At 35.3% G+C, this 23,444-nt stretch overlaps 1 protein-coding gene across 6 annotated transcripts in view; it reads left to right on the forward strand.

Annotated features, from left to right (window-relative positions):
* The window catches only part of TMEM87A (transmembrane protein 87A), a 51,442-nt gene that overhangs the window by 2,800 nt on the left and 25,198 nt on the right, over window positions 1–23,444 (forward strand). For all 6 annotated transcript variants that reach the window (XM_008587373.1, XM_008587390.1, XM_008587382.1 and 3 more), the window contains exons 3-11: window positions 1,792–1,877; window positions 4,847–4,960; window positions 6,979–7,032; window positions 7,112–7,156; window positions 13,022–13,139; window positions 17,515–17,576; window positions 18,551–18,734; window positions 19,757–19,856; window positions 22,701–22,794. In XM_008587373.1, coding sequence (XP_008585595.1) covers window positions 1,792–1,877; window positions 4,847–4,960; window positions 6,979–7,032; window positions 7,112–7,156; window positions 13,022–13,139; window positions 17,515–17,576; window positions 18,551–18,734; window positions 19,757–19,856; window positions 22,701–22,794 — 857 coding nt within the window. The remainder of the gene's footprint in view (window positions 1–1,791; window positions 1,878–4,846; window positions 4,961–6,978; window positions 7,033–7,111; window positions 7,157–13,021; window positions 13,140–17,514; window positions 17,577–18,550; window positions 18,735–19,756; window positions 19,857–22,700; window positions 22,795–23,444) is intronic.

A 23,444-nucleotide genomic window follows, 5' to 3' on the forward strand; every position in this document is an offset into this window, starting at 1 on the left:
TTTTTTTAAAGATGACTGGTAAGGGGACTTTTTTTTTTTTTAAAGATGACTGGTAAGGGGACTTTTTTTTTTTTTAAAGATGACTGGTAAGGGGACTTTTTTTTTTTTTAAAGATGACTGGTAAGGGGACTTTTTTTTTTTTTAAAGATGACTGGTAAGGGGATCTCAACCCTTGGCTTGGTGTTGTCAGCACCACGCTCAGCCAGTGAGCAAACCGGCCATCCCTATATGGGATCCGAACCCACGGCCTTGGTGTTATCAGCACCACACTCTCCCGAGTGAGCCATAGGCCGGCCCAGCAAGCTGCATTTTTTAAAGTGTCTACATTTCATTGTTTTTGGAGGACTTGAACCTCCTTAAAATTTATATTGTCTTTTTCTTTTGTACTTCTATGCTTTTTCATATGTGCCACTTGTCTCTGATTTTATACTTTTGTCAAAGTATGGAATAGGCAGTATAGAAAGTATAGGAAGTATTGAAAGTTATGGAATAGGCAGGACCATTTTCATTGTCTCTTAAAGCCTTCCATTTAAAGTTCTAAATGTTGGCTTTTAACGTAAGCAATAATATTTTTGCAGCCAAATTTCCTTGCAAATCTATTAGGGGATGTGTTCTTACTGGCTTTTAATTAATTAATCCTATTTCTGCATGGTTCTTCTGAATAGTTCATAGCCAGATTGCAGTATCATTTTTATCATTTCTATGTATTCTATTCAACAGGTCAGACTTTTACGTAATCTAACAAAGCCCTGTGAAAATATGTTGGTCATTAACTTACAAATTAGTTTCAGAAAACAATTTTTAAAACAAAGGGGAAGCTTTGTTAGGCTGCTACTTTTGTTGTGAACCAAAAGTAGATTACTAAATGCAGTCATGTGTATTTTTGTTACATTTGCATGAAATAGGGAGTCTGAAGTATATCTTCCCTTCCACAGCTGGAATCAAAGATAAAAGGGAATACCGATGAGACAACTAATCAGTCATATAGTCAGATTTACATTCCCAAGTCTTCAGACTAATGTCTAATCCATTAGAAAATTATGTTCCAAACTATATTTAATGAGTCATGAAGCTTTCATGATTTCATGAGATTTATTGAGGCTTTTCTTAAGGTGGGCTTTGAAAAAAAAAATCTAATACTCTATCTTGGCTTTTGCTATTTCTAACTTCCCCCCACCATGTTTGCTTTTTGTTCATTGTTCTTTTTATCCAATCTTGATAGTTGTCAAGATCCAAGCCATGACTTTCTCTCTCAGTGGAACTATTATTTGTACTACCAATAATAGTCATGAATATTGCCTTATGACATCTCTAATGTTGTTTCTTGTCTCTCCAACTAGAATGTAGCATTTTTAAGGGTCCTTAAATAATTTGTTCCTGCTGTTCCCCTCTTTGTCTTAACACTGTGCTATTGTATCTCTCTAGACTTATGCTCTGCTCAGTAAATATTTGGATGATTATAGAAGACTGATTTTAATTTAGGACTGCTTTATCACTCCCAGGTTTTTCCCAGTAGAATCCAGAAACTGAGGTTTTATGGCATAAAAACATACACAGTTTCAAAAGGTTAAATAACTGTGTAACTGCTGTTTCTTTTTATGAACAATACTTTTATCTGAAGAATATTCAGTTCTTTTGCATATATTGTCCCATTACCTTATCTTTGGAGAAGGGATGGTCTTTGAGGATCTCAGTTTAGGGTAGGAAATAAATAGGATGTAGGTTAACAGTTTAAAAATCATCTTTTATTTTGGGAATCATTTTTCGTTACAAAGATTTCTTCTTTTATAGTTGATGGAGAACCTTGTGATCTGTCTTTGAATGTAACCTGGTATCTGAAAAGTGCTGATTGTTACAATGAAATCTACAACTTCAAGGTAAGGAATATAAAATTACAGACTTTTTTTGGACCACAGGGGTCATTTTGTCCCAACCTCTTAATTTTATAGAGGAAGGTGTATCATGTAGCTATGGAGAAGCTGAGCTGAAACTAGAATGCATGTTTCCCAATTTACATACCTGACACATCAGCCATTTTCAACTGTTTTGGTCTCGAAACTCTTATATTCTTAAAAATTATTGTAGACTTCAGAAAGCCTTTGTTCGTGTGGGTTATTCTATTAGAAATTAAAACTGAGAAAATATAAAAATATTTATTAATTTATTTTAAAGTAGCAATAATAAATTCATTACATGTTAATATAAATAACATTTTCAGTGAAAAGTTATTTTTCCAAAAAGATATAGAGGAGTAGGTTGTTTTGCATATTTGTAAATCTTGTTGATATCTGACATAACAGAAGCCAGCTGGATTCTTATATCTCCTTCTTCACTTAGTTTGTTGTGATATTTTGGCTGATGTACATGTAGAAAATCTGACCTCATACATATGTATAGGTAGAAAAGGGAGTGGTATTTTAATAGCCTTTTCAGCTAATTGGGAAAACTCGTCTTTGATTCTCTACCAAAACTCAATAAGTGAAGTTTCTTAAAGGTCAGTTGCAATATAGAATCTGAAATCAAATTAGTGAACTTTTTGTACTCTTTAATATAAAATCCACTGGTGTGTCTTGCACCTTTTTTTTGGTGGCTGGCCCGTACAGGGATCCAACCCCCTGACCTTGGTGTTACAACACCATGCTGTCCAACTGAGCTAACCAGTCAGCCTCATGTCTTGCATTTTAAATGGATCTTTTACCCATGTATGATTTTGTAACATTATTCATTGGTCATTTAGAAAATATTGGTTGACTGAATTATATAAATCTCTTAAATATTAACTCATTTTACATTTAACTCAAAATTACATTGTTTATAGTAAACATCCCCAGACACCTCACCTCCACTCTCATTAGGAGCTTCTTAATTATTGGAAGTCATTAAGCTCATAGTAGTTGATACAACTTATCAAAATTCCAGTTTTTGCTTGAAAGCTCAAATTTTGTCATTGGCAATGAATACTGTCAGTTGAAGTGCATTGCTCATTTTTAGGAAAATATCTCCTAAATAACCAAGTCTGAAGAAATACAGTTTGTCAGTCATTCTTTCAAGTAAATGTGCTCTATGAAAAAATTAACTAGTTTAGCTCACAGTTCAAAACAATTACAAAGTGCTTTGTCTCTAAACAATCATTTATTATATTTTGCTTTCTTCCCATTTTGTCACCTAGATTATTAAAAACGACATGTACTCAGAGGTCCAGATTTAATAACATAATAATTTTTATTTCTTCATCAAGGATATTCTTACATAAAACTGGCTTTTTTTTAGGGGGGGCGGTGAGGGTGGCTGGCCAGTACGGGGATCTGAGCCCATAATCTTGGTGTTATAAGTCTAACCAACTGAGCTAACTGGCCAACCTAGTCTTTTTTTTTTTTTTTTTTTACTAAGTTTTTTTAGGGGGGGCGGTGAGGGTGGCTGGCCAGTACGGGGATCTGAGCCCATAATCTTGGTGTTATAAGTCTAACCAACTGAGCTAACTGGCCAACCTAGTCTTTTTTTTTTTTTTTTTTTAAACTAAGTTTGTGACTATGAAGAGTACAACTACTAGTACAGTTAAGTGCTGCTGCCTTGGTTACTGATAAGGGGCAGCAGTTTTATCCACCATTGCTTTGGTACTATCAGTGCAAGACAAGCAGCATACTATTATTATTATGAAAGTAGTTTTGACCTCTTAGACCTTGTGAAAGGGTTCTTGGATTACACTTTTGAGACTTGCCATAGTACATGATACTTGAGCACTGGAAATACATTGCTCCGGGATGGGTTTTTCAGGCCTTTTCCATTCTCTTTCCATCCCCCTGTTCACAGTTTATTTCCTTCCTTCCTCTTTCCTTCCCTCTTTCTTTTTAAAGTTCCTCTTATTCTCGAAGTTCCTTTGCACAGATAATTTGACTGGTCTTTAAAAAAAGTCCATTGTACAGTCTGTTTTTCAAAACTTAAGCATTTTGAATCTTTCCTTAGTATTAGGTTTTACATGATCTTTTTTGCAGTGTTAGTGATTGTTTTTTACTTTTGTTATATAATATTGGGTAGGATTGATATGACAAGGAGGACTGGAAAGACTGAACAATTTAGAGAGAAAATTTTCAGAATACAGTTTGAAATATTGTTGATCTTTTTCACTTAAGTGATCACTAATTGAATTTACAGTAAAAGGTTCATACATTTGAAACTTGGGATAAACTGATCAAGAGCTTAGCAGATCCTAACTTCATAGGGAGTGCAAGTTAGGAGTGTAGAAGTTCCCCGTACTGGCTAGCTGATAAACAAAAAGAGTGTAAAAATTATTTTGGGTTGCCACAGGATAAAAGTTTGGAGATGACAAGCAGATGGTGGGAGATGTGGTATTGGACCTTAGAAAAGAGAACGAGATTAGAGATATGGGTATGGGAGAAAAATCATAGAATTGATAGGTGTAGCCACAGAAATGGTGAGTTTTTTTAGAGTATTAGTATTGGGCTGTGAATGGGTGCAACAGTTTTGTGCTCTATCTTAGCTTATGAGCACAAGTATATCTTTTTGTTGATGTTGCTAATTTGGTCAAGTAACTCTTTTAAGTATATTTTCTTGTGACAAAACCCTCTGGACTCTGGCAGTTTCCCAGTCTTTCCAGAATTGCTAGAGGAACTACCCTTAGCGAGCCAAAGACTAGAATTCTGTGCTTTAGAATCTAATAATGTTAGATTCTTGGATACTGTTATATAGAGTCTTTATCTGAGGCTGTTAATTTTTGAAGCAGCAAAATGAAAATTGTATTGCTTCTATAGGTGATCTATTTGTTATCCTTTAAATATCCTACTTGTGAAAGATAACTTAATGCTTTGTGTCTTTTCTATTTTTCTAGGCAGAAGAAGTAGAGACGTATTTGGAAAAACTTAAGGAAAAAAGAGGCTTGTCTGGGAAATATCAGACATCATCGAAATTGTTCCAGAACTGCAGTGAACTCTTTAAAACACGGGTAATCTTTGAAAGTTGTTGGAGAGAATAGAAGTGAAAAATGTCCACTTGTATATTCATTTTATCAAAGAGAGGATGTGCTTTCCTTTATGTGTAAAAACAAACCCCTATTTTTTTATTGTGGTGAAATATACATAACATAAAATTTACCATTTTCACCATTTTTAAGTGTACAATTCAGTATCATGAAGTACATTCACCTTGTTGTACAGCCATCACCACTACCCATCTTTATAACTTTCATTATCCCAAACTGAAACTTTGTATTCGTTAAGCAATAACTTCTCATCCCCTGCTTCTAGTCCCGAGTAACCACTGTTCTACTTTCTATCTCTATATGAGTTTGATTATTCTAGATACCTTGTATAAGTACAATCATATAATTTTTGTTCTTTTATGTCTTCTTTTACTTAGTGGGTTCATCCATGTTGAAGCATATGTCAGAGTTTTCTTCCTTTTTAAGGGTTAATGTTCTCTTATATACCACAGTTTACTTATCCATTCATCTGTTGATGGACATTTGAAACCTCAAATTTTTAATTCTCTTGTCACCTCATCTAATTCATATGTTCACAGAAAACTCACGTTTTTTAGATTTTACTGCTACAGATCTGAATTCAAAAGGGTATCACTGCCTTAGGGTTGAATTTCATACCTTGTTTTGGAGAAAGAAGAAGAGATGAATAATACTATGTTTTTAATGCTTACGTATATGTAATCATATGAGGGGCATTTCTCATGAAATTCTGTTGTTTTTGAAACAGGATCTAATACTTTTTTTTTTTTTTTAAAGATGACCGGTAAGGGGATCTTAACCCTTGACTTGGTGTTGTCAGCACCACGCTCAGCCAGTGAGCTACCCGGCCATCCCTATATGGGATCCAAACCCGTGGCCTTGGTGTTATCAGCACCACACTCTCCTGAGTGAGTCACGGGCCGGCCTAATACAAATTTTTTGATAGAAAAATTTTATAGGTGTTGAAAATAGTTACTGTGACCATAGCCTTTGCTTTGTCCTTACTGCATCTAAAATTTGCTTTGGAACGTTTAGCAAATTGCCTTGAAGAGGCAAGGAGTTCATTGAAAGCTGGGTTTTCTGTCCACCTACTAGAAATAAAGTTTATTGGTAAGACTTTATTTAATAAGTGATCATTGATAAACAGATGAAGTAATTGATTGAATTATAAGGGTCAGTTCTTGTTATAGCTTAGATTTTACGGACTTGGAGGGAAAAGAAAATAGCTTTAAAATGGTGGAAGATTGGTGGAAAAAAAGCTAGGGACAATGATGTTGAGTAGTTCTTAGGTTTTCTCTTGGTTCTCTAAATTTATCCCATAGGCTAGGAGATCAGTTGGCCCTTCTTAGATTTGATTATGGAAAGCTACCTGTTGCATCCTGTTGCCCAGGGTTCACTGCTTTTAGATCTGGCATAATCTTGCCAAGGTGTTGGCATATACCCCATGTTGATAAGGTTTCTTCTCTTCTACACTAATGTATCAGAGTTGAATTATACAGTCTAATTGCTCAGGAAGGAAAATGCCTCATCTACTGATAAATGGTAAGACAGGTAATTAGTATTGTTTTTTTTACAGGCATTAATGTGTGGGGGAAGGAACAATGGACTTAAGAGTCAGAAATCTTAGGTTCAAATTCTGTTTCTGCATCTAAAGCTTTATAGCTTTGAGCCTCATTTTCCTCATCTATAGGATGAGAGGGATTTATCTAATATCGCTTTGTCCTAAGCATATATCCTATATCTAAGATTTTGTCATTTGTAAATGTTTATTAGTCTTATAGAAAAAATCAAGTGGCCAATTTAGTTTGATACTATTTTTCAGTTCTCAGCAGGGTTTTATTCACTTGTTTTTGGTTAATTGGAAATCTTTTGTCTGCTGATGCCATATTATTAGATTTACTGGTATAGTATTATGTTTTGCTTTAACCGTTTCTGTGTATTTTGAACTACACTTTTATTTTACTATTTATACATCTTGAATTTTACTTTTGTTTCTTTTATAGAGCTTTTCTGGGGATTTTGTGCATCGACTACCTCTTTTAGGAGAAAAACAGGAGGTAATTGCTTTCGTTATATATTTCTGAGAGTAAAGTAAAAATTCTTGATTAATGTTCTTTTTTTTTTTAATGTTTAAAGGCTAAGGAGAATGGAACAAATCTTACCTTTATTGGGGACAAAACTGTAAGTATATTTGGGAATTTGGGGCAATGAACACATATTTTAGTTTTCTTATGTTTGTGTATTTTTTAATTGTTCTCTCAATATGCTGACATTTTAAAAGAAACTTAGAGACTGGAACCTATACACCAAAATGTTAAAAGTGGTTGTCTCTGGATATTGTATTTTCTTTATTTTCTACAGTAAACCTGTATCGCTTTTGTAATCACCCTGCCTAATAAACATTTATAAATAGGAAGAAACTTATTAAAAAGACTTTTAAACTCCATCTAAACTTATCTGTAATAGAATACAATTGGAAGAGAGTTTGGAAAATTGAAATAAGATCAAAATGTATAAATATGCCTTAAGTTTTCATAAATACATATTTTATGGATGCTTTTTTTCACCTTCTGATTCATAATTACTAAGTCCTCAAAACTTTCTGAGTTTAAAAATATAGAGGAAGTAAGGTAGATATTCATGTTGGGTCATATATTTTGCGAAGTTGATTAAAGTTTTTAATTTTATAACAACTGTATTGAAACATAATATACAAGTGCATATCACAAAATTTATCCTTTTAAAGCATACAATTTAGTGGGTTTTGGTATATAAACAAATTGTGCCAACCCCCACCACTATCTAATTCCAGAACTCTTCATCACTGCAGAAAGTAATCCCATACTCATTATCAGTCACTCCCCATCACACCCTTCCCCTAGCCTCTGGCAATTACTAATCTACTTTTTGTCTCTATGGATTTGCCTATTGTGGACATTTTATATAACTAGAATCATGCAGCACATGGACTCGTGTCTGGCTTCTTTCACAATTTACAACTCTGTCTTAACCTTTTCTTCCTGTCTGCACAGAGCCCTAAGATCAGCCAGAGGTGAGTGATTAGGGCCTTCTCAAGTCTTTCCTGGGCGTGTGCACAGCTCTGGGCCTTTGTGCACAGCCCTACACATACTCATGGCCTTCTAGATTTCCAGGAATATTTTGGAGCTTTTCATAGTCCCTGTGGACATCTCATTCTCCAATTTTTTCTTTTAAGTTTTTGGTTAGCATTTTGATAAGCCCCAGCTGGCAACTTCACCTCAGGCAGCTGTGATCTTTTAGAACTGCTGCTGAGTGTTTTTGACAAATGCCCTGAGTGCAGGGTTGTTGACACTGAGTGATCTCTGAGTAAGGTCAGATAAAGGCAAGCCTTGAGAATGGAGCTTTTCAGCAATCTACCATATAACTCAGGTGATTGGTCTTTTAAAAGGGATTGCCAAACCTGTTTTCTTTTTTCCAGTGGCTGTAAAGCTGCTGTTTTTCACAGTTGTAGTAGTTTCTTAGTTCCGAAGACTTTAGTTTAACGAGCTTGGGAGGGGGGATGGAATTAGGGTGAACAAAAACATTACAAACTTACTTTTCTTACCAACATTCAGCTGTTTTTCTTGAAGAAACACTCTTGGATTGTTGCAAGTCTTTAAATTTTGAAGTTCCCAAAATCTTAACTTTTATAGATTTTGCCAGTGTTCTTGTTGCTTTTATAGATGCGTGGATTTTTGGAGATCCTTATTCTGCCATTCTGCAGGTGTCTGCACTTCCTCCCCCACCAATTTTAGTTGTATAATATTTTAACCTGAAAATGAATTAGAGATGACAGTCTTTAATTTTTTTTTTTAAACAGAAGACATCCATTGGTTTTTTTCTTATAGCTAATATGTATATAGTCACTATCAAAAATTTAGAAAATACACATAAATGAAAAGAACATAATCTGGTATATTTATCTTCTAGTCATTTGTCTACGTGCATATTTATATTTATTTTATTTTAAAAAGGGAATCTTAAGAGTATGTATTCTATGGCAACTTTTTTTTTGTAGCTTACCAATATAATATGGACATCTTTCCAGTTCAGTAAATGTTGTATTGCGCGTGCATATTTATATTTTATTTTAAAAAGGGAATCTTAAGAGTATGTATTCTATGGCAACTTTTTTTTGTAGCTTACCAATATAATATGGACATCTTTCCAGTTCAGTAAATGTTGTATTGCATCATTACTTTAATGCCTGCATAGTATCTTATTGTATGAATGCGTTGCAATTTGTTAACAAATTCTCTGTTCTTGGATCTTTGTGTTTCATTATCTTACAATTTTAAACAGTGTTACAGTGAATATTGTAGCTACATTTGTTTTTAAATATTTTCTGATTTCAAAAGAATTTCATACTGATAAAAGTTTTTGATTCTATAACTTAAAAGTAAAGGTCCTTTGTAATTTTATTGTCTAGCAATTTTAGCAGTTCGGTGTGATTATGCAGAGCACAAGCATATTAAAATGAGATCATGTTATATATAACAAAATGGGATCATACTATATTTACCACTATGTAATACTTTGTTTTCATTAACAAATTAATAGATTGAGTAGTACTATGGCTGCATAGTTAGGCTAAATTCCTAGAGGTGGAATTGCTAGATCCAAGTGTTTTTCTATGCTTTGTCAAAGTGCTGTGCAGAGAAGTTGTGAGAATTTATGGTCCTAAGAAAGAGAGAGTGAATTTTTTCCTCTTTCCTCACCAATAGTGACTGTTATAATTTAAAACAAATTTTATGCAGTTTGTCTAGTTAAAGCAATAATTTATTGTTGTAAATTGTATTTTAAAAATTGCTGTTGAAGGTCCATGTTTATTTATATGCATATTGGCTGATTTTACCAAGTATCATATAGCTGGAATCATGCAGATATGTGGCCTTTTCAGATTGGCTTATTTCACTTAGTACTGTACATTTAAGGTTCCTTCTGTCTTCTGGTGGCTTGATAGCTCATTTCTTTTCAGTTCTGAATAATATCCCATTGTCTGGATATGTCAATTTATCCATTCACCTATTGAAGGACTTCTTGGCTGCTTCCAAGTTTTAGCAATTATGAGTAAAGCTGCTATAAACATTTGTGGCAGGCTTTTGTGTGGACATAAGTTTTCAGCTCTTTTGGGTAAATATCAAGGAGTGCAATTGCTGGATTGTATAGTAAGAGTATGTTTAGTTTTGTAACTACTATAATTTTGTCAAATGCAGTGCTTAATCAAAAATAGAATGTGGTGGGAACAAAACTACCCTTGTAGTGTATATTTCTCAGAGCATCAATAACTGGATTACCATATGCAGCCTTAATTATCTTACCTTACTGATGGAGTTAGAAAAGTTCTGTTGAAGGGGAGTTACAATTTTGAGACAATAACAGTGGGGACAAACAATAAATAGACTGTAAAGCCAGGGAAGGAAAAGGTCTGGAAAGGAGACGTGGGAAAATAATGGCTTTTAATAGCTCCTGTGTGTACCAAGGGATTGAGAAAGCCATGTGCATGCCCAGGACTGGACACATGCTCAGTGAAGACTTCACTCAGTGAAGATGACCCTCAGCTTTCACTCTGGCTGGCCTTCAGACTGCACAAGCAGAAAGTGAAGACTAAGGAAGGGCTTTAATTGGCCCAGATAAGTATTGAAGGACTATCTCAATCTGCAGAGACTAGGAGAGTTTTTTTTTCTTTTCTCATTCTGGCTCCTGATGTTTAAGGAAATCTTTGCTGAAACACTAGCTGACTACTAAGCTGAGGGAACATATACTTCTGTAGTTACGCAGGGCAAAGAATACAAAATTTACAAAAATAATTTATAAAAGTTACTGAGCAAACAAAAAAAGAATAATATACACCAGCAGATACAACAAACTCTGGAGAGGGAGCAGAATCTGATTTCCAGAGTTGCCACTTTATAATATTCAGAATGCTTAGTTTTCAACCAAAAATTACACGGTGTGCAAAGACATAGGAAAGTGTGACATTTGCAGAGGAAAAAAATAACAGGGCCTCTGAAGAAGCCTAGACATTAAGACTTACCAGACAAAGACTTTACATGAACTGTCTTAAATATGCTCAAAAAGTTAAAGGAAAGCATGGGTGAAGAACTAAAGGAAACCAAGAGAACATAGAGATAAAAATTATAAAAAGGAATCAAACAGAAATTCTGGAGCTGAAAAATAAAATAATTAAAATGAAAAATTGGTTAGAGAGTTTCACAGCATATTTAAGCAGGCAGAAGAGAGAATCTGAACTTGAAGGTAGGTCAGTTAAAATTCTCTGTTCAGAGGAGTAGAAAAAGAAAAGAATGAGGTCAAATGGACAGAGTTTAGGAGATCTATGAAATACCATCAAGTATACCAATACAGAATGGGAGTCTCAGAGGGAAAAGAGAAAGAGAAAGGTATGGAAAGAATATTTGAAGAAATAATAGCCAAAAATTTCCAAATTTTGGTGAAGGCATGAATTTCAAAAAGGCTGAGAAGCTCACAAAGCTAAAACTCCAAGCAGGAGTAAATGAACAAAACATTGTATGTCCATAAAATGGAATATCAGTCATCCATAAAAATGAATAAAGTACTGATACATGCTGCAACATAGATGAACCTTGAAAACATTATGTTTAGTGAAAGAAGCCAGACACAAAAGGACAAATATTATGTGATTCCATTTATAGGAAATGCTCATACTAGACAAATCCATGGAGAGAGGGAACAGATTAGTGGTTGCAAGTGGTGGGGGGAGGGAGAAATGGGGAGTTGCTGCTTAATGAGTAAAGGGGTCTCCTTTTGGGATGATGAAAATGTTTTAGAACTAGGCAGAGGTGATGTGCTATTGAGTTGTACACTAATTCAAAATGTTAAAGTTGTAACTTTGATGTTATGTGAAATTTACCTCAGTTTAAAAAAAAGGAGCTAAAAGTACCTATCTGATAGAGTTGTGAGGATTTAAAAAAGTCATAAATATTACATGCTTAATAGAGTGCCTGGCATATAAATGTTACTTTTACAGGGTCAAAATCCCTATAGTCCATAGTTATACGCTTTATCAAATCCGTATGAGAATTAATCAGTACCTTTTGTAATTGCGAGAGGGAGTTATAAAGATATATAAAATTAATAGCAGAGCAGCTTGTTACACCAAACAAAGTTTCATTGGTTAGCGGACAAGTAAGTTCAGGAAAGGTTCAGTACTTATAGGTAATAGAATATACGATACCCATAACTTTGGAGCTGTAAAGTTTCCTCACGTACTGCTCCTGGATCTTGTTAGAGAGAGGCTATTTGGCAGAGATAAGTCAGTGTATGAGATTCAACATGACAGTATGTTCTCAAATTACTAAAATAATCTAGTAAATGTATAGCTAAAGAACTGGTTAATCTGCTTTATTTGATACTTTGGATTGTATCATGGAATATAATTTTTAATTTCTTATTTAACCTTTTCTTGGGTTGTAGGACATTTAGAAAAGCTGTGGTTCTACAAGAAAAATCATAAATGTGTAAAATCTGTTATCCGCTTTGAAGGGTTTCATAGATCAATGAAGCTTACCCAGAGATCTCTAGATAAAAGCTTCTCCTTTTAAGATCAGACAGTAATAAATTGCAAGTCTAAGTAGCAGTACCTCCTTTCACACTTGAGGAAAAAGAAACCAATCGTTTTCTGTGTTCATCTCCTTTATCTTTGTATCTTACTTTTGTGTTTGTGAAGACTAATCTGTGTGGAAACCGAGCGTCACTGCCCCCCAAAGTCAGGGACTTGGCAGCTGTTAATTCGACTTCCCTGACTGGGGGACAGTGACTCTTGCCTACCATATAGACTAGCCCAAAATTAAATTTTTGATGTAAATGTGAGACCATGTCAGCAGGACTTCTGGTAATCTTGGAAATGGCATTGAACAAAGGGAATTCAGGAATTGATGTTTATAATTCACATTTACTGACATCATCCTGGATTTTTTATATTGTGCTATTAATGTGTGCTCTTAATTCTTAAGACTTGAAGGTTTGATACTTTTTTCCCCTCTGTAGGCAATGCATGAACCGTTGCAAACTTGGCAGGATGCACCATACATTTTTATTGTACATATTGGCATTTCATCCTCAAAGGAATCATTAAAAGAAAATTCTCTGAGTAATCTATTTACCAGTAAGTTCAGTCTGTTTCTTTTTAACATTTGTTTTACTATCTAATTGTCCTATGAATGGTAGGTAGTGTAAAATTCCTTTTTGTGAGGGGATGATCCATTAAGAATGTTTGTTGAGAAGTGGAAAAATTGGGAAAGAGAAATTAACATTGTTCTGCACCCAATATTACCAGACACACTTCTAGGCACTTCACATAGGCTTTCTTTCTAGGTATTACAGATACTAGATTTCATTTTTCTTCATTTGATCCTCTTGCTTTTTGAATTTTTAATTAATATCACATTCTCAGTATTCTGAACTAGAATTGTCAAAACTTGGTCACTAGGTCAGAACTCGGAAATTTTTAAATTATTTAGTGTTGGTAATTTTTAATTACTAAAGAATTTTTCTTAAGTTTTCTCCTTTCCACTATTGCTGCCCAGTGCATGGAGTCATTGTCTCTTACCTGGAATTTTGCAGTAACTTCCTAACTGGTCTTATTTCCTGTGGTTTCCTTTTTTGTTTCTTCTTTCTACTTTGCAGTTTCCTTCCCTACCCAGTTTTCTCAAGTAAAATATTGAATAGAAACAGTGATGACATCCATCCTTATCTTGCTCTTGACTTTACTGGCAGTATTGGTACATTTTACCGTTAAGTGTGAAGTTTATTGTAGATTTTTCAAAATATTCTTTATTTGGTTAAGGATGTTCCTTTCTATTCCCAGTTTACTAAGTATTTTTCTTTTTTTAAGTATTAAGAATGAGTGTTCAGTTTTATCAAATGGTTTTGATTGTATTGATTAAAATGATTACATGTGCTTTCTCATTTAATGTTAATGTGGCGTGCATTATATTAACTGGTTTTCTTTCTTTCTTTTTTTTTTTTTTTAAAGATGACTGGTAAGGGGATCTTAACCCTTGACTTGGTGTTGTCAGCACCACACTCTCCCAAGTGAGCCATGGGCCGGCCCTTACATTAACTGGTTTTCTAATGTTAATCCATACTTGAATTACCACTACTTGGTCTTGATATACACACACGCACACACACACACGGTCTCATACACATACATACATATTGCTGGGTTCTGTTTGCTAGTGTTTTATTGTTTGTTGCCTGTGTTCAAAGTAAGATTGGCCTATATTTTCTCTTCTCATACTGTCTTCCACTGGTTTTGGCATCCAGGTTATGCTAGTGTCATATAATGAATGCAAGAGTGTCATTTTTATATTCTGTGGAACAGTTTTTTGTAAGGGTAGGATTATCCATTCCTTTAATGTCTAGTAGAACTCACATGTAGTACTGTTTCCACCTGATGTTCTTTTTTTCTGCCCCAGGTAGTTTTAAATGATTTATGTTCAATAGTAATAAGTGTTTCATTTTAGTTTTTCTGTTTTTCCTTGGATCAGGGTGGGTTTGTTTGTTTTTTGGTGTTTTTTTTTTTGGAAGAAATTTATTGGCAGTGTTATTCATGGTATTTCTTTACAAAAATCTACTGTATCTAGTCTTTTAAAATCCTTAATATTGCTTTTGTGTCTTCTTTTTTTAACATGTTAAACCTTTTTAGAATTTTATTTTGTTGTATTTTTATCCCGATGAATGAGCTTTTGGTTTTGTTAATTTTCCCAACCATTTTTTTGTCTATTTGATTATCTTCTTTATCATTTTCTTTCTTTTATCTGACTTAATCTTAAACTTTTGTTTTTTGTGATTCTTGTATTGAATGCTTAACTTCCAATCTAAATGTGTCTTATTATGCCCCATAGTGATATGGGGGTGTAGCAGATTTAGGCAAACCAGCAGGTGGCCTGGCACAGTTTCTGGACCTCAGAATATATGTGTATCCTACTGCCTTTCTAGGCCCACAGTTTTTTAATGGGTAATGGTGTCAAGGAGCAGTTGCTAGCGTTTATTTTCAACCCTCTTTCTTTGAAAAGGATGGACTAGAAGCCCTGTTCCACTTCACTTCAGCCTCTTCATTGCATCAAACCTGGCTCGGTCCCTGCTCTTTTTCTTTAAATTCTACAAGTTTTAGTGATCCCATAGGAATTGCACTTCTAACTACCATAGTCTGCTTTTGAGTCCAGAGTCAAACATGACCATGGATTCAGCCTCATGCTCTGTTGTGAGTTTCTGTTCAGTTATGATTCTTGGAAATGTTTATCTTGTTTTTGAGCTAATGTCCTTTTGTTTTCTCTTTTTTTTTTTTTTTTTAAAAGATGACCGGTAAGGGGATCTTAACCCTTGACTTGGTGTTGTCAGCACCACGCTCACCCAGCGAGCGAACCGGCCATCCCTATATGGGATCCGAACCCGGGGCCTTGGTGTTATCAGCACCGCACTCTCCCGAGTGAGCCACGGGCTGGCCCTGTTTTCTCTTTTTTATATTTTATCCATCTGTTGTTTGGTGGTGAAAAGGTACATTAAAGGATGGACTTTACTACATTATCTGAAAGTCCTAGAATTATTTATCTAAAATAGTTTTATCTTTCTTTCCTTCATTAAAACCATTGATGATTCCTCCTTGCCTATAAAATGTCCACATTTTGCAGCAAGGTTTGTAAAACTCTTCACAGCTTGTCCCAGTTTACCTTTTGCTGCCTTATGCCAAAACACTACTGTATTGTACTATGTGCAGTCTCACACTACCTGTTCTTTAAGTATACTACACACTTTCACAACTGTTTTTATTCATGATATTTCCTCTACCTGGAAGGCTTTTTACTTTGTCCTAGAAAATACATACTCATCCTGCATCTGGTTCAGAGGGCTAGTTCTCTATGTTGCTTTCTGGCTCCCTTTACCCTTTTGGATGGTAATCCACTAGATAGCAGAAAACATCTTACTCATCTTTCTGTTTGCTATGTTTTCCATAGGCTTGTCAAATACTAAGTGCTCAGTAAATGTATATTTTAGCATAGAGCAGGGGTTAGCAGACTTTTTCTTAAGGAGCCTGATAGTAAATATTTTTTCCATTGCACCTACCCAACTCTGCCATGGTGGTTCAGAGGCAGCCATAGACAATCCATGAATGAATGGATGTGGCTGTGTTCCAATAAAACTTTATTTAGGAAAAAAGTGGATGGACACATTTGGCCCATGTGCTGCATTTTGCTGATTCCTGGCATAGAGTAAGCAAAGACTGTGACAAATACTCACCAAACAGTTTTGTTTGCTGTTTTATTAAATTAGGAAGATATAGATTTGATAACCAGTTCAGCTCTGAAATTTTTATGATTTCTATTATGGGAAGCTCCTTTTGTTCATACGAGTATTATTAGACCTGGTTTACTTTCAGTAATGGTGTGTCCTTTTATCATGCCTGATAAAAGCTAGTAGGAAACTTCTGTTGAATGGGAAGTTATTAGTCTATCTCTGGAGATGATCACTTCTCAGATAAGTCATATTTTTATTTATTAGTCATACCTAGAATTTATCCAAATTATTTGATCAATTACAATCTTAAAATAGTTTTATCAATTACAGATGATCTTAAAATAGTCAATAGGTTTGCTTCAATAAGGCAAATCTGTCTTTCAGATTCATGTTGTTACTATCAGTTTTTCTGCTTCATTAAAAGACATATTTAAAATTTTTTAAACAATAAATGGACATTAAATATAATTTAATTATAATTAATATAATATTAAATATAATGCTATTTGTTATTATTAACAAAATCTTTGAAAAATGTTAACTAGCAAGTTTTGGGAAAGTTCAGCTCTATGTTTATTGGATGGTGTCTTGCTTCCATCTGAACTTTTGGCTTATTTTCATTTTGGAGTGAGGATCTAGTGTACATGATTGGGAAAGTGGATTGTTTTCCACCTTATTTTATCAGGAAGGGTACATTATTAGTGTGTGTTAAGATGAATTTCTAGGGTTTTTTTTAAATGCCTTACTTCATAAAATTGAAGTTGGTTAAAAAAATAGTAAAACAGTAGGAAAACATAGGTGAGGAGGGATAGCAAACAAAGAAGGTGGCAGAATGAAGAATAGAAGTCCTACAAAGCATATTAATGATGTGTTATAAGAAAAAGTATATGTTTAATGTGTTTAGAATTTAGAGGAGGTGGGAAATAGTTCTAGATGGGCAGCTCAGAGGAGGCTTTCTGGAGGAAATATCATTTGATGTAGTCTAAGGGATATGAGTATGGGAACAAAAAGGGCTTTCCCACTTCAGACTAGAGTGAAGGCATGAAAGCCTGTACAGGAGATAGCATGAATTATGAGGACACTTAATGAATTTCAAAGTGTTGTACAAATGAAGTATAATATTCACCAGGATTGAAGTGGTTAAAAGTAAATAACCTAATGAAATTAATTTCATCAAATATTAGTGTTTTTGTTTAATTTCTGCATCCTTTAAATTAATTCTGAGGACTGTGTTTTGGCAGTGACTGTTGAAGTGAAGGGTCCCTATGAATACCTCACACTTGAGGACTATCCATTGATGATTGTAAGTGAACTTATATTCTTTAATCTTAACATTAAATGAGTTTAGCTTGAAAGACTTTCCATGTTTTGTGGCAGTATTCTCTTAAAAAAATTGTTTCTATACAATTCAGAAAATGTTGCTTATAGTTCTGGACTTATTTCTTATTAGATTGTGACCCTAGGAGACTCAGTATACCCCTGTGTGCCTCATTTTCTTTTTTTTTTTTTTTTTAAAGATGACCGGTAAGGGGATCTCAACCGTTGGCTTGGTGTTGTCAGCACCACGCCCAGCCAGTGAGCAAACCGGCCATCCCTATATAGGATCCGAACCCGGGGCCTTGGTGTTATCAGCACCGCACTCTACCGAGTGAGCCACGGGCCGGCCCGTGCCTCATTTTCTTAACTATAAAATGAAGGGGTCAATAACTTGTGGATTTTAGACTTGGGAAATACCTCAAAGATCTTTCACATCACACATTCTCTCTAGGATCCAAAGTAGGGCACTTCTTACTACAAACCTATAGTTTCTGATCCCACTTAAAGAAACTAAATAATGAAGCTTCCTCCTCTTCATTGTGCGTGTGCACACACACGTTTGTGTCTGACAATATCCATAATCTGTTTTCAGACTTCCTTTGTTCATGATTATTCTCTTCTTCCTTTCCCTTTAAGAGTCTACCTCTAGGTGTGTACTCATCCTGTCATGCCTTTTTCCCGTTCAGTGTTGTCTTCACTTACATAATTTTTAGATTGTGAGCTGAAAAAGCTTATTTAATATAGGAGAGCAGTCACTCTTGAGGACAAGTCCTTATATAGTCTCTCTGTGCTCAAGAGGAGGTAATTTTTTGTATTAGTATTAAACTCTAAAGAAATAATTATTTTTTAAATAGAAGATAGAATGTGTATTTTTTTAAAGACTATATATTGATTCTAAATTTAGATACTTAGCTCTTGGCCCTAATTTTGCTTTTTATTTCTTATCCAACTGGATGACAGTTTTTCATGGTGATGTGTATTGTATATGTCCTGTTTGGTGTTCTTTGGCTGGCATGGTCTGCCTGCTACTGGAGAGATCTTCTGAGAATTCAGTTTTGGATTGGTGCTGTCATCTTCCTGGGAATGCTTGAGAAAGCTGTCTTCTATGCAGAATTTCAGAATATTCGATACAAAGGAGAATCTGGTATGTAATCAAAAAGCGTTTGCCAGTTTGTGTAATTGGCAGGTGAGTTGTGTGAAAATTTTCCTAAGGTCAGCAGTCATTAAATAGGTCTAACTCTTCAATTATTTAATTATTAGTATAACTTAAGCAGATTTACTGTGATTGTGGCTTTCTTTTAATCTCATAACCTGTGGTTCAGTGACGTGAGAGTAATCACAGAAATATACTTGCAAAAGTTACAGCAGTAGTGGCTATTTTGGGAATTACTGTCATTGAATCTCATTTGCCATTGATTTCTAAGGCACTAATAGTATATACATCTAAGAAAGAAAGTAAACAATGCCAATTTAATTGTAAGGTGCCATTGATTGTAAGACATGCCTTAGATTTAAAAGATTTTAAAATGTGGGGTGTGGGGGAGTGCGTCCAAGAATTGATAAAATTCAGTAATACCAAGAAAATAGGAGAGTGCTTATGGTTTAGTAAGGTGAACTGATAATGACAGAAATTTTGTACTAAAGCTTTTTGTGATAGCTTTGATTCTGTCTCATAAGACCATTTGATTTAATAATAGTTATTGTTGTAGGATACACTAATTAGATCTTTTCCTGGTCTTTGAAAGGACTTGAAAATAGTAGATGAGAAAATGAGTTGAAAACTGTACACGCACGTGTGCATTTTTGTGTTTTGTGCTTTTCTCTGTATATAGCTATATTTCAAAGTTTTTTAAAATAGGGGGAAATTCCATTGTTGCTATAAACTGTCTGTATAGGATGAGGTAGTCTTTTATGGTTTTAGCGAAGTTGGGGGTGGGTTGGGAAGGGAGGTGAATTGAACACACTCAGATTGCTATACATATGCATAAGATTGTAAGTAATACCAGATTGTGTACTTGTAAAAATCGCAGAGGTAGTATTCTTTTTTAGTAGGACTAATAGCAATGCTTATTCTGAAGATGTTAGAGATCAACTTTCTGATATGGGAATTGTGCCTTTGCTGAACCTAAATTATAGTGCTATCTCTTCCTTTCTTCTTTTTCATAGTCCAAGGTGCCTTGATCCTTGCAGAGCTGCTTTCAGCAGTGAAACGCTCACTGGCTCGAACACTTGTTATTATAGTCAGTCTGGGATATGGCATAGTTAAGTAAGTATTAACTTCCTGTATGGAAGAGCAAATTAAAATGCTGATTAAATTAAAATAGTAGGTTTCCAATGTAGTAGTTCTCAGAGAGATGATAAAAGAAATAATTCTGGAGTAAAAGGTATCTGAAATTTTGTAGCATTGTAAATGCTGGAAAAATGTTAATGTTTTATTTCATTTAGAACTCAGAGATCATGTGTAGGAAAACCTGCAATGTAACAAATGACATTGAAACATCAAACTTTTAGAGTAAACTTATAGCGACTTTATTCTTCCAAAATATTTTTTTTTTCCTTTTTGTCTTTTTTACTGACCGGTAACGGGATCGCAACCCTCGGTGTTGCACCCGCACCACGCTCAGCCAGTGAGCGGGAACCGGTCTCCACATGGGATCCGAACCCTCACCGTGCTCCCAAGTGGCGCACTCTCCAGTGCGCCACCGGGCCGGCCCCTTCCAGAATATTTTTGCAAATGAGGTTTTTTATCGAAAGAACATTCCTGCTGTAACCATCTGAAAATAATTTATTTTATATTCAAAAAAATTTTATCGAGTGCCTTCTATATACCACACATTTTTCTAGGCCCTGGAGATACAGCAAATAAAGAAAAGACATGGAGTTTACCTTTGCAGAGGGAGGGGGTACAGACAAAATTTAAGTGAGTAAAATATCTAATATGAGGGTACTTCAAAAACTTCATGGAAAAATAGAATTAACAGATGTTGTGAATCTTTTCATGAACTTTTTGAAGTACTCTCGTATGTCAGTGAAAAGTTCTGTGGAGCAGATAATGCAGGAAAAGGGGATAGGGAGTGCCAGGCAGGAGTTGGAGCTTGCAGTAGTTAATAGGGTAGTCGTGGAAGGCTTCACTTAGTTATATTTAAGCAAAAACCTCACAAAGGTGAGGGAGCTAGCTCTATATACACCGAGGAGAAGAGATGCTGACGTGCAGTCAGATTCAGTATATATTTTGAAGGTAGAAACAGTGGAATTTGCTAATGGATCAGATGTGCGATGTAAAAGACGAGGAATCAAACATGGTGCCAACCCAGAGTTTCGGTCTGATCAAGTGGCAGGATGACATCGACATTTAGAGTTCAGGAAGACCTTAGGTGGAATAAGTAGATTGGGGGCAAGATTAGGAGTTCAGTTAAATATCCAAATGGGAGAAACAAGTGGGAGGTTGGGGCAGAGATACAAGTTTGGGAGACATCAACGTGTAGATTTTATTTAAAGTCATGAGACTGGATGTGATCAACAAGGATGTGAATGTATATGCAGAAGAGGTCCAAGGACTAGGCCCTTGAACATTTTCTATTATTTAGAAGTTAGTGAGATGAAGTATAGTTAGTTAGCAGAGGAAATTGAGGAATGACCAGTGAGTGAGATGGGAGGCAAACTGAAGACTTTGTTTCAAGGAGGGAGTGATTAATTGTGGTGAAATGTTCCTGATAGGTCAAGCAAAAAAATTGAAAATTGACCACTGGATTTAACTACATGGAGGGTATTAGTGGCAAGAACAGTTTTGGTGAAGCGTGAGGGACAAAAGTCCTATTGGAGGGAGTTCAAGAGAGAACAAGAGGAGGGCAATTGGAGTTAGCCAGGTATAGACAATTATTATCATTATTTTTGGCAGCTGGCCAGTAAGGGGATCCAAACCCAAGACCAGATAGTTATTTTAAGGAATTTTGCCTTCAGTGGGATTAAATGGTGGTGGTAGGCTAATTTTTAAAATTTATTTATTCAATGAAAGGAGTTTTGCTTGAAATGGGATTAGAGGAATGGGGGGGGGGTTAATTCTTAGAATTTATTTATACATTGAACAAATATTTAAGTGCCTGCTGTATGCCAGGAAGTATTCTAGTTCTATGATACACCACAGGGGGGAAAATTCCCTACTCATGTGGGAGCTTTTCCTAGTGTATAACAAAAAAATATAAGAACACATACTGCCAAGGCTTAGGAACACATGATTTAAGACAGTGCATCTCACACTATAGTATACTGAATGAATCTCCTGGGGATCTTATTAAAATGTAGATTCTGATTCAGTAGGTTTTTGAATACCAAGGCTTTTTCTCCTTCAAACAGAAATTGCTCAAAAGACTTCGTATTTTGTTTGGTTTTGATCTTTCTTTTTTTTTTTTCCTTTTTGTCTTTTTTCGTGTCTGGCAACGGGATCGCACCCCTTGGTGCTGCGCCCACACCTCGCTCAGCCAGTGAGCAGGAACCGGTCTGTATGTGGGATCCGAACCGTCGGCGGGAGCGGCGCCACGCTCCTAAGCGGCGCACTGTAGCAGTGCGCGCCACCAGGCCGGCCCTAGTTTTGATCTTTCAAATGTACTATTTATTTAATAAACTATAATAAGATATTTGATTATATTAAGGAATTATTAAAATTTTTAGTGGTATTATGGTTATGTTTTTTAAAAAGTCCTTATTTATTAAAAACATACTGAAATATATACAAATAAAAATATATACAGTCTAGGATCTGCTTAAAGATAGTATGAAAGGATGAGAAGTGGATGGGGTATGCATGGGGCAGAATTGACCATAGGTTGATGGTTGTTGGGACTCATTATACTACTTTTGAATATTCAAAATTCTCTATAATAAAAATCTCTTTAAAATGTAGTAACTGGAGACCACATCTTAAGTTCTTGTATTCTCTCTCTTGTTTTAAGACCATATGTTCTTATGAGTTTTCTTCTCTCAGGTGAATTAAGTATGTGTTGTTTATCTCTTTAAATTGTTTGCCTCTGTTAATCAACATGAATTCCCGTTACTTTGCTTGTCTTGAGATTTGTCACATTTATACTCAACTATCTCTTTGCTTCCTCTTTAGGCCTCGTCTTGGAGTTACTCTTCACAAAGTTGTGGTAGCAGGAGCCCTCTATCTTTTGTTCTCTGGCATGGAAGGGGTCCTCAGAGTTACTGGGGTCAGTACTGCTTAATCTGAATTTTTGTGGTCAGTTCAGTTATACTGTTTCTGTCTTGAGAGAAGCGGAAATGTCTGTGGGCTTCTTTACTGTTTCCTCTAAGTCACCTTTGGGCTATGATTTACAAAATGTCTGTGCAGTTCTTTTTTCCTTTTTAATCTATCTATTAGAGCTTTGTAAATTTAATGTGTGAACTAGAATGAATGCTTTTCCACCTATCCCCAGATTGATAATTATTTAGTTCCTCCGTGCAGTGGACTCTCATCCTTGTATAAGTGGCAAACATTGGAATCATGTACTTACTGGTTAATCTAATCTAAAGTAACAGAACTCTTTGCTTAACCAGTACTTGAATTTAAGAGGCTTACTTAAGGGCCGGCCTGGTGGCGCACTGGATAGTGCGCCGCTTGGGAAGCGCGGCGGCGCTACCGTCCGAGGGTTCGGATCCCACATACGGACCGGCTCCCGCTCACTGGCTGAGCGAGGCGCGGGAGCAACACCGAGGCTTGCGATCCCGTTGCCGGTCCCCGGTCCGGTACGGGGGCAACACTGAGGGTTGCGATCCGTTGCCGGACACAGAAAAAAGACAAAAGACAAAAAAAAAAAAAAAAAAAAAAATAAAAAAAAAAAAAAAAAAAAAAAAAAAAAAA

This window comes from Galeopterus variegatus, unplaced genomic scaffold, assembly GCF_000696425.1.
Source record: "Galeopterus variegatus unplaced genomic scaffold, G_variegatus-3.0.2 Scaffold119, whole genome shotgun sequence".
In the NCBI taxonomy this organism is placed as follows: Eukaryota; Metazoa; Chordata; class Mammalia; order Dermoptera; family Cynocephalidae; genus Galeopterus; species Galeopterus variegatus.